The 18719-nt window shown below is 37.6% G+C and overlaps 1 protein-coding gene across 5 annotated transcripts in view; it reads left to right on the forward strand.

Annotated features, from left to right (window-relative positions):
• Window positions 1-18719, forward strand: part of LOC127065129 (semaphorin-2A-like) — a 334076-nt gene that overhangs the window by 304010 nt on the left and 11347 nt on the right. For all 5 annotated transcript variants that reach the window (XM_050997063.1, XM_050997062.1, XM_050997065.1 and 2 more), the window contains 3 exons: window positions 12839-12901; window positions 13802-13909; window positions 14342-14612. In XM_050997063.1, coding sequence (XP_050853020.1) covers window positions 12839-12901; window positions 13802-13909; window positions 14342-14612 — 442 coding nt within the window. The remainder of the gene's footprint in view (window positions 1-12838; window positions 12902-13801; window positions 13910-14341; window positions 14613-18719) is intronic.

Here is an 18719-nt window from a genome sequence, read left to right on the forward strand (position 1 = left end):
TCCGGTCAGATCGATTCGATAACATCATAGAGACTCTTCGAGGCTGTCACGCGAAGAAGGTGTGCATTTCTCCCTCGCACGCAAAAGGGAGAACGAAGAACAATAGTCCTAACCCTCTTCATGCTAATCCCAGTCCTCCGTTACAATTTCATAAGAGGGGTTGAGTTAGAAAAGAAAAAGTTTCGAGTTTGTACGTCCGGCCCTCGAGGGACTTACTCCTACTCTCTCTTTCTCTTTCTCTCTCTCTCTTTCTTTCTCTCTTTTTCTCTCTCTCTCTCTCTCTCTCTTTCTCTCTCGCTTACTTTTGTTTTATCTCTCCATCTATCCATCTTTCTCGTACGTTCCGCACGAGTTACACCTGTACGTGGCTAGAATAGAAAACTGTGGATTTTTCCTCCTCCCACTTTTTCTCTATAATATCTACTTACTTACTTACTCCCACCTCTCGAGTAACTTCGAAATCTTGTAACTTTCTTAGAGAGAAAAAGGTCTGAAGTGTAGCGTGAGTGCTTTGTTTCTTCTACCAGCGTAAATTTATTGCCACTTCTCGGATGACATATTTCTCAGAGATATTCATTGACGAGACATTTCGAATGAATAGGTATGAAACTTTCTTAGAATTGAAATTCGTTTGTTAAAAAATGAAAGATAAACGTTCGAACGATTGTTAAGAATTAAAAAGAGAAGTTCAACTTCGTTCGACTACGGGCTAGGTCAGAGAACATTATTCTCATTATTCATTCTCAATGTCAAATGAGACGTACGTTGCAAATGTAGAGAGAAAGAGAGAGAGAAAGGGAGAGAGAGAATAGTCAGAAAGATTTTATCCATGAAATCAGCTTCGTCGGATATCACAGGTTACTTGCTTCTACCTCGTCATCGACTGGCACTTCTTCGTACTAGTAAAGAGACGAAGATATAGAAGAAGAGGAAGCATCGAGAAGAATCCATGCTTCGACAGAATACGCGTCAGTTTGAAAAGGGGTTTGGAACGTGATAAGGGAAGAAGAGGAAGACGTTGATCCCGGCACGTTCTGACCCGATCGATTTGTACATGGGACATTCTACAATGTGTGTGTGTGTGTGTGCGTGTACTCGTGAAACCGCGCGCGCGCGTATATGTGTGTATAATATGTACGAGTACGTTCATCTCATAACGAAGCCGAGACATCGAAGTGAATTTCCAAGTGTGAATAAAAGAAGAGAAAATATCCGATCGCAAGAGAAAAAGATGAAGAAATATATTTTGCATAGGTCGAAATAAGGACAGACAAGGAAAAAGAGAAAGAGAGAGGTTTTAGATTCGTGGGAGAGAAAATCGGAATCTATAAACTAGCCTTCTGTATTCGATAAAACACAGTTCTCTCCAAGACAACGTATCTGAATCCTACAATATCCCGATGGACCATCTACACAGATGCTGCACTCTTCTATCTGATGGATACTTATAGTGAATACGCAAGGACCACGGAGGAATTGGTTTTTGGTTGGAGTTACGAGAGAAGAAGAAGAAGAAGAAGAAGAAGAAGAAAAAGAAGAAAAATAAGAATAAGAAGAAGGACATAAGAATCTTTACAGAGAAAAGAAGAGATGTTGGATGCTACTGCTTTGGCGGTGTAACCTTTTACGTTTACTCGAGCGTGATAAAGTATTAAGGAAGCTACTTCGTAGGATTTACACGCCAGTAAAACTGCGAATGAGATATCGTTCGACCGATGACCCGCATGTGAAAGAGAGAGAGAGAGAGAGAAAGAAAGAGAGAGGGGATAGGGATAGTCCGCGATGTTTCTTTTCCATTTCTCTGTCTCTTGGCGAACTCTCGTTTCTCACGCTGGAAGTCTTTCGATTGTTGGATACTCTGGGTATTTGCCATTGTGTGAGAAAGAAGAAGGCATGGGGGAGTTGTAAAAAGAACTCCGGCATACAGAAATACGACTCCGCCCTGTTGCTCTTTTCTAAAATGACAATATTAAATATGCAGTTCAAGATGCTGTTTCTCTTCTTTTTTTTTTTTCTTATTATTTTTTCTTTTTTTTTCTCTCTGTTTTGTTTGAGCGACTTGCTTCACGTCAATGTTGCGAATATTTTAAAATGCTTTTTTATTCTATTTTATTTTTATTTTTTTTTATCTTTTTCTCGGTAACTACGATAATTGAGACTACTCGACATTCTTTCTTTCTAATTTATTTTTGTTTTCTGCCCTTTGGACGGACAACATTTCGCGATATCTCGAAAATCATTGTCGACTGAGATTTATGTATCCTAGGAGGGACGAACTTTATCGCGACAATGAATTTCGAATAAGATAAGGAAGTACCGCAAAACGTTAGTTTGACGAGCACTGCTCCGGAGTTCTTCCTCTCTGCCTGGTAGCAATTTCGTGTCCTTCGTATTCCTTTCAGAACGACTGCTGATATGGTACTTGGCGCACTGCCGCGAGTATTATTTAATAAGGTTAGAGACTAGAGAACTTTGGCACGACTTTACGTACGTCGAATTTTCTTACTTTATTTCCTTGCGAAAGTTCAAACGTCGAACTAACTTGATACATTATTTTACTTTAGACGAATTGCCGTATAAATTTTTCCAAAGACCGTTTCAAACATTTTATCCGATTGATTCCGGAAAATTGTTTGTAAACTCGTTCTTTGATATTTAAATTTATAATGAAAGTATGAACAAAAAAAAAAGTAGAAGAAGAAGAAGAAAGAGAAAATTCAAAAAATCATCCGATCAAACTAATATTCTTTTTTCTTTTCCTTTTTTTTTTTTTATTTTTAACAACTCGAGAAACGAAAGAAAGAGATATAATATACAATTGGAACAAGACATCTCTTAATAGACAGTAATACTCTTTCTTCTTTTCTTTAAGTCGAAGGAAAACTTTTGCACGTTCATTAAGCTTCTGGACACTGGCATGCTTGTTCTTAATATCGTTTCAAGAAACGGAAGAAAATGTAAAAAGTATGAACAAAGGAGAGAGAAAGAGAGAGAAAGAGACGATCCATCTGATCGTTGCGAGCTTTATCTCTCTTACTCCTTTCTTTTCTTATTCCCTTTTTCACGGCTTCTCGAGGAATCAGAAGCTTAAGAACTTTTTAGCGAGAATAGAGAAAGAGTAATAGCGGTGTAGAAAGAATGAATGAAAGAAATAAAGAGTACATCTCTAGCAATCTTCTTTTTCTCTCCGTCTCTTTCTCTTTCTCTTCATCTGAAATAGTCGACGGGTGAAAGTGCGTTGGGGGTGAAAGATGGGGGGTGTCGGTAGTCGTACACTCATCCTAGTCTGGAACCCTCTCGAGCCGTTGTGCAAACATCGAAATTGTAAACAGAGAATCCCTGGATAGAAGTCAAGCGTTGAGCTATGCCAAGGCTGTGTTTTAACGACGTTGATAATTGGAGACTACGAAACGGCCCCTATTATCCCAAGTAACCGTCAACGATACACACACTTCTATTTCATACTTCAGCATGATTTTCTCCTTCGTTGAATTCAGCTAATTTATCTGTTTTAGCATTTTATTTATATCTTTTTCTTTTCTTTCTACATTTTTTTTCTTTTCTTATTCTTATCCTTTTTATTCTTAATTAATAAATAATGAGTAGAAATTGATTATCAAAGGTTAGTAGAACGCGAGGACGTAATATAGTAACATCTTCTTTCAAGTCGATTAGAAATAGAAGGAACTCATTTACGAAGACACAACTTCATAGTCGATTTCAGCGTTTTCGTTCGATAAACGAGAAGCCAAATTAATTAACGCTTCCAATCAACGATTTCGATTTGTATAGGAGCACGAGTCCTCCCTTCCTCCCTCTCTCTCTTGGGAATATTCGTAGTTGTAGTCGAAATATCATTCGTACATATACATATATTCATACATACACACGCGCCCATGCACGCGTACTGTACATATAGATATATATGTACGCTTACGCCTGTCTCGAGCTCGAAACATAACTTTCTCGCTATTAATCTCAAGTTTGTAGAAGCTCTCTTACCTTCCGCTTCATCGGCTACAAAGCAACAGCAACAAACCTATCCCTCCCTTTCTCCTCCCTTCCATCCCTTCGTATCCCACCACTAACATCTTCTCTTCCTTCTTCTATCGTCGCTACTTTATAGCTTAACTTTTTAATTACCGCAGTGACTCGTGTTTATCGGCCCATTATTCGCATCGTGCCTTCTCCGGCTTCTCTTCTAACTTACAAAACTCTTATAGACCCTTGGAAACTCTCTCTATCTCTCTCTTTATCTCTCTCTTTCTATCTATCTCTTTCTCGTTCTATCCCGTTTATTATTTCACGTCTTTCTCGAATATTTTATTTATTTCTCTTTTAAATACAGTTCTTATTTTTAGCTAATAAGTTCGTACACACACATACGCATACACAAACGCGCGCGCAAGCACTTGTACTCAATTTTAATTTTAATAGAAATTTTTATTTATTAGTATATTAACAACCGAGAAGGTTTAAATTAATTCGCCCACTTTTACTTCTCTCTCTCTCTCTCTCTCTCTCTCTCTCTCTCTCTCTTAAAATTCGTAGACTCGAAGTCAGAGCTTTGTTCCTGCTAACGAGACTTGAATCAGTGGAAAAGGTACGACCGAGAACATGAGAGAGAAAGGGAAAAGGGGCGGGAGGTAGAGGAAAAGAGACGGAGATTCGAGTATCGCGTGGCGCGAACGAGACTCGAGGACTCTTTCGCGCGAATTTATGGCGAAAGTGTTTAAATAGCCATACAACCTCTCCGCCATCATCCTTTCCTTCTTCACCCTTTCTCCTTTTCGACGTTCGTCCGTTCGTTCTTGTCGACGTCGCTTAAAACCACGAGAGAGAAAGAGAGAGAGACAGAGAGAAAGGAAAAAAGGGTAAACGAGCTTGGTATGACGTCTACCCTTAACCGTACGATATCGACCCTTTTAATCAACGATCCTTTTTATTCCTTCTTTTACACACAATTATTATAATCCTTCTAATGACATCGAAGTGTTATATAATTTTTATATATATTATGTTTAATACAACATATAATTTTCTTTTTCTTTCTTTCTTTTAATCGATCATTAAAAATATCTAAACAAATTTGTACTTGTAAAGGATAAAATCAAATTTACGATTTACGTGTAAGATGGTTATAAAAGAAAGAAAAAAGAATACGTTTACGCAGATTGAGCGATCTTATAGTTCGATGATGAATATAAGCTGCACGTGTGTGCTTTACGGAACGGTCAATGATATCGTTTGAGGTACGCACGTTCTTCTTGGAAAAGGATATTCGAGGGAAAAGAATCGTCCGTAGTGTTTTAATATTTTAGTCTCTGGCTACGGTCAACCTGATCGCAGACATCGTTTGGAAGAAACGTACATTCGCATCGATTGCGTTTATCGGTATTCGATATCATCTTCTATTCCTCGTATCTCTTCTTCTTCTTCTTCCTTTTTTCTTTTCCTCTATTTTTTTTTGTTTCTCTTTCTTTCTTTCCCTTTCTTATTTGAAGGCAGATGTGGTGCGATATATAATCACATTTCTAAGAAATAAGTAAAGATGATAATTTTTCAATAATGTAGGCATTCTCATTAACTTTATAATTAACTAGTCTAGATGAACATTAGTATTTATATATACGACTGCGTAAGTGTCACGTAATTATGCTCCGATCGTGTGATGGTGTAGTCGTTAAAGGAAATTGGTAAATTAATGAGAGCATTTAACAAGTTGCAACTTACAAAGTTACGTTCCAATTAGCTCAATAAATCGTTCGATAAATCGAGAGCTCGTTCCAAACTTTCAACTTTTCGATCTCGAAGTATTTGGTTTTAATAATCAAAGCGAGAAGTAAGTAGGTATCTCTCGTCTATCGACCAAACGAAAAGTAATATGCTTTTTCTCCCTTCCACTTTCTCTCTCTCTCTCTCTCTCTTTCTTTCGTATTTCATAAATTCCAATTTCTCGCGACTCAATTACGACTTTCCGCAGAGTTAACGCGTGATATAATACAAGTTGGCTTGAAACGATTTCCAGAAAATTTAGCAAAACTCACATACCGTGCGATACTGTTATTGCAGAAATCAAATCGACGATTTGTTATCTTCCCAAAGACGAAGTAAGAAATATAGAAGAGAAGAGGGAAGAAAATAAAGAAGAAGAAGAAGAAGACTTTCTTCGTTTCGTGAAACTTTGGTCGTTACTAAAACTTCGCGCTCATTGGCTCTCGGTAATTGATACGAATGACTTTTCTCGTTGAACGAATCCGATCGTTTCGTAAAGGAAGATTGTAAAGGAGAAAAGACGGATATATAGATATACAGAAATGATCTGTCTGGACCGAAGACAGCATCGATCTTATGAATGAAAAAAAAGAAGAAGAAAAAAGGAAAAAAAAAGAGGAAAAAAAAACTGTAGCTACTTGTATAAAACGTGATAAAAGAAACAACGTCATTGATATCGAGAGACATTGTTATAGTATCTGCATTTCCGGATATACGAGAAAGGGAGAGAAAGAAAAAAGAAATGAATAGACGAAGAAGAGAAAGAGAAGAGTGAAATGACGAGATCGTTGAACAGACGACACAGCGACGACCAATAGCGTTCGTGGACAGTAGGAGTATCTTTGATCGATGGACGTTGACGCATCGGCGAGACAGTCGAGGGTAAAAGAATAAGAGAGAGAGAGAGAGAGAGAGAGAGAGAGAGAGAGAGAGAGAGAGAGAGAGAGAGAGAGAGAGAGAACAAATGGCTCTTTTCCACGAGGACGACGAGCTACGACTACGTTGTAAGGAGTAAATCACAAAAATTGAAATCCACCATATCGGATTGGAATCAATAGCGAATGCAGATTGAATCCCGAACAAAACGTACTTCTTCTCTCTTTCTCGCACATACACACACACACACACACACACACACACACACACACACACACACACACACACACACATACATGTATATGTATAGGTATATGATAGACGAACAAGAAGAGAAAGGGGAAAGGATGGGGTGCGACGGGTTCCATTAGGAAAAAGTGACTTACGGCGTCGATCGACAACGAAAGGCACTTTTCGTTCCACCAGAAACGTCGGGCCCGTTTGCGAAAATTTTATGCTTACCAAACTGGCATTTTCACTATCACCAACCCACCGTCAGACTAGACAGAGATTAGGCATCTTTTTTTCTCCTTATAGGAATACTGTTGGAATTTGTTAATCATTTTGCTACAAGTTCCGAATTAAACATCGTAATTTTTGTAGTATTGAAATAATCTTATCTCTTTGATATTGGTCGAGGAGAGATTGGGGAAAAAAAACTTGTACGCGATTATCTATTATTGTTATTATTTTCAATCGAATAGATAATTATTTAGATCGATAAATTATGTCCACTATATTCCATTATATATTTCATGAAGTATTGCTTTCTATTTTAATAGAAAACACATGGATCTGTTGAGTGAGACGGATGAGAAATAAAAGAGGGTAGGAGAAAGTGGAAAAGCCAGTCCTACCTATCGTTGTGCGATGCCTCTCGAGCTTAACTATTTCATGAGATAAAAAGAACCGCAGTGGGCGCCCTTTGCGATTCGTGAATATTTCAAAAGCATCTCACAGGTACCGTTAGAATTTTCGACTGCCGGCGGTTAGGGGGTGTCGATACCCTTGGGATGACCTTATTTTTTTCCTTTCTTCAATATTTTAACACTGTAAATTGTACGGGCGCTATGTATGTATATATGTGTGTATACATATATATATATATATATATATATATATATATATATATATATATATATAGAACTGTCACTTTCATTCTTTTTAAACTTTAAAAATCTCTCTTTCTTCCTTCCTCTCTTTCTCTCTTTCTTTCTTTCTCTGTCTGCGTGTTTTCTCTTCTAACAATCGCGTCTGGACGGGACGAGAGGAAAAAGATTTTCAAATGAAGAGAATCTCTTCTTCTTCCTTTTCTTTTTACGTTCATCACTGAAGACATAACGATAGAAGGCAAGAGAGCTACTATTCGGCACCTAAGGCTCTTCTCATGAGAGAGCACGTGAAGAAATTTCTGGAACGCGTCCTTTCCTCGTCGTTATAACGATGCTGATGATTAAACATACTAAGAGGTTGCTGTCAAGAGAGAGAGAGAGAAAGAGAGAGAGATAGAGAGAAGACCGAAGAAAGAGAAAGAAGAAGAATGAATTTGGTAGAAACTAACAACGAGATGACAACCCCTGAGCTTTCTCTTTCTCTCTCTCTCTCTCTCTACTCGCAACATCATCACCTCTACCAAGAGCTTAATCAACCCGGCCCGGATGCCGAAAGTCTAAAGCCACCCTCTGCCCGTCTTGCTACCTTGCAACCCCTTGAATAGACCGAATGGAGACCGTCGGAGTAAAGAGATAGAGAGAGAGAGAGAGAGAACTCAACTGATCCAGAGACGAGCATAAAGCATCGAGCTCGTCTGAAGTGGGACACGGTGCTGTTGGAGTAGTGATTACACGTGGACGCCCGGTGCTCTTGCCACTGCCAGAGGATGGCACTGATGCCGACGACGCTTGCTAACCGTAATCAGGCCGCCTTTCTTGCACTCTACCTTCTCTCCTCCCTAACTTCTAACTTCAGCAACCGGCTGCGAAAGAGAACTCAAATTTTGCTTCGCAAGACAACTCCGACATTGGATTATTGCATTGAACTTTATACTTTTTATCGTTTCCTACTTTTTCGATCATGATAATGAAGTGTTTCAAACAATTTATTCTGTCTTCTTTCTTTTTCTTTTTTTTTTTCGTTTCTTCATTTTTTCCGTTGTTCAAGAACATCCAATTGACAAAATTCGAACAAATAATAACGTAAACGAGAGAAGAGTTTCTCTTTATTTTAATTAAGTAGTCGATACTCGATAAAATGAGTACACGGTGGAGTGCATAAAAAAAAGAAAAGGAGGAAAAAGAAAATAGAAAAACACGAGGAAACGACGAAAAGAGCGAACCGTTAACTCGTACCTTCCAATCCTCTCCGTATCGTTCCCGAGGTGATTTTACCTTTCCCAATAAAAAGAGCTTGCTAACGATCTCACGGAACGAAGTAAAAGGGACCTTAATTTTAAATCGTTTGTGATTAAAGACTGCACTTTTCCTTCAGTACTCCGTAACAGACGGCTTGGGTTTGGTATATCATTATGAGGGCAATCGCGTTAAGGATTTTGTAATTTATATATATATACCATATACGTATAGTTCGTAAACATATTTATGCGAAAACATCATTTCATAGATAATGATTTCTTATAATTATTTCTAATAATCAGTTTGAATAATGATTTCTAACAATTAATTCCAACGATGATTTACCAATAATTAACTCGAACAACGATTTATATAACAATAATTATTCGATACTAATTGTCTATAATTTAACAAAAAAAAGAAAAATGATAAATTATATCGATGATGAATTGTCGATGAAGAGAAAAGATAGACGAAGATAAAGAAAGAAATAAAGAGGTGACGAGAGTGGATTGTAAGATCCGTACAGGTACCAGCAATAATATTGTCGGTGAAGCGCGGTGCATCATTTTATCGTGTCGCATACGACGCCATTAACTTTACGGCTCCGGCGTGCCTCCCGGCATGCAAACGCCTCGACTTCCATTACCGGCACGGTACGTCGACTATTAAACAGAAATATCTTCCCGTCCTCGCGGCGACGGGTGCCCTATCCTAAACTCTCAGGGAATTCAGTTTCCGCGGATTTGCCTTCTCCTTTCTACCTATCTATCTACCTACTCTCACCCCCTACTATCTCTACTATCCCTCCCTCCTTTCCTCCCTCTCTCTGTACCATCTCCACCATCCCTCCTTTTCTATCTCATATCCTACAACTCTACCCTTCTTGTCATCGTCGTCTCAATCGAAATCAGAAACGAAGACGTTGCTGCTTTTACTTTTGCTTGTACTACTACTTGCTTGTACTACATCAAGCAATCTTCCTCCGAAATTTCTTTTACTCCTCTGTTTTTCTTTCCTTCTTTTCTTTCCACGTTCGAGTGATACTTTGGGAACTGATAAAATTCGTCTACAGTTGCATGTTGACCGGTCAAAGTTTTCGTAAGTCTCTGCGACTGTCGAGAGTGATCCGAAATTTGAGAGTTTGTTTAACTGATTTCTAACAAATTATTATTAAAATAAAAAAAAAAGGAGAAAGAAATTACAAAAAAGGAATTTCGTTCGAGCAGTTTAATTTGAAAATCATTTATTATTTCGTTTGAGATGATCTTAAAATTAGCAAACGTAAATCTCGTTTTCTTGCGTTTTGAGGAAAAGATATTACGGGCTTTTACGTTATGGTTTAGCCGATGTAACTGCCCGTAGTAAGCTAAAGTCGTTAGATGGAAAAGCATCTGGTTTTCCATCTAGGCAACGCATGCTACGGTCATTTCTAGCGTTAACATCCTCGGTTGATCCGGTCCTCGTCATCATATCCACTCCTACCGAACTATCTACATCTCTAACTCACAAGCGGATGGCAATGATTAGTATAACGAGGGAAGCCACACGCAGAGAGGAGGTTTACAGGTAACTCGCATGGAGAGATGGCTCTCTGCTTTTAATTACCGGCTTCTCTACCTGTACGAGAAGATAGAAGGGAGTAGTAGTGTCGGCAAGCCCTTAATGCAGCTACGCGTTGTACTTAACGCGTAATGCGTACCTATAAACGTACACGCGTAAAGGCACACGAATACGCGCACACGACTCAGCCTTACAAAGAGGTTGACTTTAGCTGCTAACCGAGTGGAATTAGCACATTGTACAATTACGAGTTTATCATTCTGTGTTTTCGAACGAATAGAATAGCTAAAGATTCTTATCGATCAAATATATCTCTTTTTGGATGAATTTCGAAAATTGCTAAAAGTGTTCAGTAACGGATTGAGTATTTAAGGTGTAAGTTCGAAGACTCGAAACGATGTTGAAATAGTTCAAAGGAACTAATTTCGTTAAGTCTCATTGCTAAGTTCCAAGGAAATAAACGTATAGATGGTAAAGGGACGAGAAGGAGAAAGGTGAGGGATGAGATTCGATAGGAGAAACGTAAGGTGTAACTGTAATGGTATACTAATTCGCCTTCGTCGTTTTGCAACAGGAAAATGGTTTAGGAAGGTTCGTGGAAGAGAGAAAGAAAGAGAAAGAGAGAGGATTCTCTCTCTCTCTCTTTCTCTCTCATTTTCTCTCTTTCTCTACCGAGCCCTTCTTTTGCTCACGTTATATTGCAGGTTTCCCGGTAACGAAAGCTTCGTTCGACTCGTTGCTCCGTACGCGCCGGTATTTCGAGAGTAATTGTAGTCACCGAGTACGTAGTTTCCTTAAGAAGATTATCTTAACTACGAGACTCGTCGAAATCCCCTGCGACAGTTATTATTAACGTGCCCGGCGCGGCGTAGCGTTTTGCACCAACTTCTACTAGAAAGCTATATCCCACTATATAGCTTTATTTCAAGATCATGTAATATACGAATCTCGGTAAGAAACGAAGAAAGAATTGCCATGTTCGATGATTTTTTTCCTTTTTTATTCTTCTCTTTAGCTCTGTTTTTTTTTTTTCTTTTTTATTCTCATTTCTAATGCAAAACATCCGAACGGATAATTTAATGCGAGGTCACAGTTTATCGCAATTTTTTATATCTCTCATTACTAAAATAATAATAAATTCTAATGATGATTATTTTACGCTATTATCCGAGTCGTAATATTAGTTGTTCTACAAATATACTTTAATTTTCTAACTGTACGAGGATGTCTCTCGTATCTGGAGTGAAGCATTATAACAAGAACGACAAAAAAAAAGGGAAAAGAAAAGAAAGAAAGCAGAGGATGTACGTCAAAGTCAGCGGTCAACTTGCTTTCCAGTCTCTTCGTCTTTTGGTCGTTTTTGGGTCGAGCCTTTGGTCGTTGAATGAAGGAGATGGAGAGAAGGAGGTGGATAGGTGTATAGAGGGTACAAGGGGGTACAATTTCAAGGATCGCCGGCGTTTCTGCTCGTGACAGAGTGCACGGGAGTGGCACGCGACGTCCGCAGGAGATCGATCGTTAAGGCTAACGCGTTTCGGACGATTGACCGTGCAAACGAACCACTTCCTGTTCCGAATCGTAGCCGCGACCTGGTCACCGACACGAAATGCTTTGTGTGTCAGGAAGAAGGTGTCCGAAGTGGTTGTGGGCTGGGAAGTGTAACAATGGCTCACCGATGTTCGAAAATGTTCTATATTGCATTTGTTCGATCGTAGAGACAATAGCTGTCTATTTTATGTGTGTATATATATATATTTTTTTTTAATAATTATGATAGACATGATAAAAAATATTTTATTTAATACTTTTAATAATTAATAATACAAAAAGAGAGAAAGATAAAGAGAGAGACGTATCTACTCTAATTTTTGTTACTTGCGTTGAACGTTGACCTTATTCCACTACGATTCATATATCCCAAGATATGTATAAGAGATGGTAGTTATCTAACGTGAAAGTATCCACTTGTTTGCGCCTACAAAATGTGAAGAATGCACTCTTGTCTCCTTCTTCGAAGTTGCAAGCTTGAGCTTTTTGAGCTTGCCGACGAAAGAAAAAAGGATTGTGAAACTCTTTGGAAGGGTGCTACTACTGTTGTTGTTAGCAGAGAGAAAGACGAATTCTTCAGACGTGTATATAATGTATGCGTATGAGAATAAAAAAAAAGAAAATTAGATATTACAATATGCATTTAATACATCGTATTTTTTTATACTAAATTTTATTTTACATTTTCAGTGTATTGACTCCTTTTTCGTTCTTTTCTGTTACAGAGGGATGCTCTAAATCTGGAACCAAGTAATGTTGCTAATTGTGTATCAAAGGGTAAATCCGAGGTAAGTTTTATCGAATTAACATATTCGTTTAATCTTTCGAATGGGTCTAAATCTTTTATTTTTATATGACGATAAAAGAATTCTATTTCAATTTGATAGAATCAAAAGGATTAATTTTTTATTAAAATTTTAACTTAATATTTCTCTGCCTTTTTTTTTTATATAAACGTTAGAAATACGAAGTGAGAATAAATTCAACCGTATCTGGCATTGCATTTATAATATTGTCGCGTCCATTTCATATCAAGTACGTTTAAATCGGGAGAGAGAGAGAGAGAGAGAGAGAGAAAGAGAAATATATTCAAGAATAAAGAGTAAAAAAGAAACGGTAAGAAAGATTTTTCCTGGTCGATCGTGTTTTTCATTCCTAAATCGTTCGCATATCACAGAGGTGCACTTCTCTGCTTCTCTTTCTTTCTTTCTCTCTCTCTCTCTCTCTTTCTCCTTTATAACATCCAAGGCGGACGCTTAGCTGAGCTTCATTTATATTCATCGTGTATGCATAGCCGAGGTGTAAGGTCCACGCAAATATTCCGTACGTGACGACAAAGCCAATTTATTTTCCGTACCGATTGGCTGCGAAATACGCGGCCGACGTGATCGACCGCGTGATTCTCGTGAGAAAGAGAGAGAGAGAGAGAAAGAGAGAAAGAAAGATATACATATATATCGATGTAGACGTAAAAAAAACGAAAATGTATAGCTATAGTCTGTTCTTTTCTTTTCTGTTACTTATTTCTCTCTTTATCTTTGACTACAACTTTTCGGAAAGCTCTCATCTCGCGCGAAGTAGTAGGAGAACGAAAGAATCAGGAACATATTGAAGTCCCTTTTCCGTACGGCCGTCGTTTCTGTCGTTCGACGAAAAATTCAATTTCCTTCTTTCCCTCTACTTTTCAGCATTTCGACTGTCGTAACCACATAAGAGTGATACAACCGATGGGAGATGGCAATCGACTCTACATGTGCGGTACAAACGCACACTCGCCAAAGGATTGGGTGATTTATGTGAGTATAGTTCATATATATACATATATATATATATATATATATATATATACACATATATATATACCGGTGTTTATCGTTTCTCGTATTTGCTTCCAATTTATCGCGAATCTATCAATATATAATTGATTTCGAGATGAAACAAATTTCAAAAAGACGACGAAAGGAAGAAAGAAACAAGAACGAAATAAAATATTCTATTTTCTAATATTCTATTTTCTAATAACATCTAATTAACGTAATAATAGAAATTTCTGCTTCCATTGGGTATACAATGACAACGTATCATATTATGCCCATTCCAATTTACATTCATTAGGCAGTATATTACACCCAACGGATATACATAATTGCAAAATGGCTAATAGAATATTATAATATGCATTCTGTCTGTTACATCCCATCGAATTCAATTTCCGTTTTCGTTTGCAGAGCAATCTAACGCATTTACCACGACACGAGTTCGTTCCTGGTGTCGGGATGGGTATAGCAAAGTGTCCTTACGATCCTGCTGACAATTCGACGGCAGTCTGGGTAGAAAAAGGCAATCCTGGTGATTTGCCGGCCCTTTATTCCGGCACAAACGCCGAATTCACGAAAGCCGACACGGTCATCTTTCGTACGGATCTTTACAATTTGACGACCGGTCGAAAAGCTTTCAGCTTCAAGAGGACCCTCAAATATGATTCCAAATGGCTCGACAGTGAGTACATTTTTTACTTACATAAAAAAAAATATGTATATATACGTATAAAAAGATTCGATTTATAAAAGAAAAAAAGAACGACTTTTTATATATTTCTTTATAGTTTCATTATTATTAGCGCTGTTATAAAAAAAAAAAAAAAGAAAAATTCTTTTCAAAGAACGATAGGAAGTTATTGGATAAAATCTAGTTACAAAGATCGATCATAAAACGGCTAACATCGTAGATAATTATTATCGGAAAACGTTCAAAAGTGCATTCCCTCCCTTTCCATAATAGTTATCCATTGCGAGAGTACTTTGCCAACTAAGAATAATCCAAGAGAGAAAGAGGAGGCCAAGCACCAACCCTTCCTCCGTTCCTCGTTCCTTCTAATATTGACACAAAGGACGCAAGTTAGAGACGAAGAGCCTACAATTACTAGGTGCATTCGCGACAATGAAATTTCCATTAGACTTAGAACGGAGTTTTGACAGGCTCGAGAGAGAAGAGATATAGAGATAGAATGAAATGGTGAACGTCGTCTAAAAAGCTCGAAGTTTGGGGGTGAGTTTACTTGAAGAACAAGAGAGAGAAAGAGAGAGAGAGAGAGAGAGAGAGAGAGAGAGAGAGAGAGAGAGAATAAGTAGACAAGGCCGGAAGAGCGACGGAGTACTTTGAAGTAGCGAAAGCCTTTCGTATTTCGAGGGACACGTTTTCGGGGCTTAAACGATCGCGGCGTAAAGCCCCTCGCGTGTTGGGAAGCTTTTCCCCTTTCTCTCCGCTGCACCACCCTGCCTTTCCATTTCCCAAGGCCGATGGTAGCTTCCTCCTGAACAACTCGCGACAGCCTCTTCGAATAGTAGCACATGGAAAGACCGAGACCGATAGTACGAGAGGGTGAGACGTTACTTACGCAGAGATGCTTTGGAAATCTTCGAGAGAACTATCGAATGTGTGTGCGTAAGAATAAGAGAGAGAGAGAGAGAAAGAGAGAATGAGTGAAAGAAAGAAAAGTAGGTAGTAACAAAATAACACCCTTCTTTATATAGCCCTTTTCCAACTAAACGACTACCATTCCTGCGTCCCTTTTTGTGTCCTAACTTCATTGTTTCTATCTATTTTTTCTTTCTTTCCTTTGTGTAGAGCGAGGGAGGCAAGGAGAGGGAGGATTTGTATATACTAACATTTCTTCTATGAGTCATGTGACGTTTAAACGACGGCGAGAATGTTATTTTAATTAATGAACTCATTGATATTAGAATATCTTAATCCATTACAAAAGTTTTATTCAACATTCAAGAGAATATTATTAGAAAAAATTGAAGTAACGAGGAACACGTATACGAGCTTTTTCAATTAATTAATGTCAAGCTTACTCTGATTTCACGAAACGTATCGTACCTACTCTCTCTCTCTCTCTCTCTCTCTCTTTCTCTCCTGCGCGCGAAATAGTAGCAAGGGATGTTGAGCATTGCCCAGGTAGTGGTTGTTGGAAATACTAGCGTGAAAGTAGTTGCCTTATATTTCTCAAGAGGGTACTCTTCTCTCTCTCTCTCTCTCTCTCTCTCTCTCTCTCTCTCTTTCTCTTCTTCTCTTTCTATCTCTGTTTTTCCCGTGAGCGAAACGTGCCACCACTCGACCTCTTCTCGACCCGACAGCCTCGAATCGTCGAGCGTAAGAGGTGAAAGGTGGATGGTGCGGCTCCACTTTGTATCTTTCGTGGCACCCCCCACGGGATGCATGATTAGCCATTTGTTTCGTCGTTTAATTTGAGGACGGCCCCTTTTACCTCTCTCCTTTCTCCCTCTCTCTCTCTCTCACTCTCTTACTCTCTCTTATTCTCTTACTCTTTCACTTTCCTACCCTACGCAGACTCCTTGCTCGCTATCAAGAGCCATTCTCCGCATCGAGTTTGTCTATTAGCAAAGGCGTTGATTAAATGCAAGAGTAAGAGAGAGAAAGAGGGAAGGGAAAGGGAGAGGGACCTCGAGACGAATGAATTCGCGTCTTCGAAATTCTCTTCCCACTTCTCTCCTTCTACTATGTATATGTCTATGTATTTACGCGTCTATGGCAACAAGAGAAAATTTGCGCGGATATTCCCTGACGTAATAACTTTCCCCCTGACTTTAATGAAGGAATTACGTAGGTATCTCGCTTTATTTTCGGTCTACGAAGGTGTCGACTAAGCTCGTTATTTAATTTCATTTACCCGGTCATTCGATAAGTTATCGAGCGATAGCTCACGTAGTTTTATTTGTTTATATTCGTGAAAATCAATAGTTATTAATTTCACGCTAGATAAATGTTATTTTGATATGAGAAGATTTTATTTCTCAAAAAAATTCATTTGTATCTATATCATTATGAGATGCGTTACAACGAATCGATATCGACGAAATCGATTCTATTATATCGATAATATCCAAGCACATGGTTAAAAAGAGCGTAATTTTCCCTTTAAAACAACGTTTTTTTCAACTCTCTACGACTTTTGGTTCCAAAGATATCGCCTTCGAAAGATTGCCATTCATAATTCGATAATACATATGTTCATAGTACTATAAGCGAAAAAAGTATTTACGCTAGTCAGCTGAGTGGCTTGCGTAAATTCCAAGAATTTATGTAGGTCAGTGTGTCAATGTACATTTATCAATGAAATTATAACCAATTTATTACAGAAACTATCTATTTTTTAAATTGGAATATCTCTGTAACCAAAGGTCGTAGAGACTTGAAACAAAAACCATATTAAAGTGTACATTTTTCTCTATCTTTTAATCATATTGTTAATAACAATTAACAATTTGTTATAAACAATTTTATAAAAACAATTTATAATTAAATTTTTTTCAACTAATGCTAAATAATTTATATATATATATATATATATATATATATATGAATAAATATATGCATTTTATAATTTCTTATAAATAATTTATCATAAACAATTTGTTATAAACAATTTTATAAAAACAATTTATAATTAAATTTTTTTCGACTAATGCAAATAATTTATATATATATATATGCATAAATATATGCATTTTATAATCTGTTATAAATAATTTATTATAAACAATTTGTTATAAATAATTTGTTATAAACAATTATCACGAATAATTTTTCATTCACCAACGCTAGATATTCAACGTATATAAATTTATCTACATAGTGTATATGAATTTAACAATTTGTTATAAACAATATGATAAGATATAATCTAATCAATGATCTATGTATTAGCAATTGACGGCAGTATCTCTCTGTACGCCCATCTCATGTCTAATGGAGAACAGTCCGTTTGGGATATTTACTCACCGATCGATTGATCATTTGCTAGGTTCAATTGGTTTACTAGTAGTAAATTAATTGTAGTATATTATCATATGTTACAATAGAACAAGTTCATTGTTTATCGTATCTGCATTGTTAACGATACATAGGTATAGTCCGATATATGTACTTATATGTATTCTCTATTGAATTTTATCATACAAATAGAGTTGCAAATTTTTAGACATTGTTAGTAATAACTAACATTATCACGCTCTAGTTCGTTTCAAATCATTCATCATATGTTAATATTCATTCCTGTAAAATACTAACACTTAGAGAATCGTTTGTAAATAAGTTTCAGCATGGAGAGTAGTTATACCGATGAATCATTTTGTTATTAATTAACTCGTTAGCAATTCGAGCAAAATCGAAACATGTCACGAAGAGAAATTCGCAATGGTGCATCCATTGTCTTTGCTTTTCGAAAAGTTTCTCGAATTAGTTGACGAACGATACAGAGTTGAAATGGATATATGATCAACGAAGTGAGAGCAAGAGAGCAAAAACGAGAGAGAGGAAGAAAGAGAGAGAGAGAGAGAGAGAAGGACCGAAGGGATACGATAAAGGGAGAGAACGTCACGAGAGCCCTTAACAAGCTCTGAATAACTGACCGACGAGCGTCCACTTTCACGCGTCCTTGCGCATGCGAAACGAGCTTTCGACGATGTCGCGTGACTACTTCCTTCTTCGTAGGTATTATACTCGTACGTTTGCTTCTCTCTCTCTCTCTCTCCCTCTCCCTATCTTCCTCCTTCTTGCACTTTCAAACTAGTTTAGTTA

This window comes from Vespula vulgaris, chromosome 7 (assembly GCF_905475345.1).
Source record: "Vespula vulgaris chromosome 7, iyVesVulg1.1, whole genome shotgun sequence".
In the NCBI taxonomy this organism is placed as follows: Eukaryota; Metazoa; Arthropoda; class Insecta; order Hymenoptera; family Vespidae; genus Vespula; species Vespula vulgaris.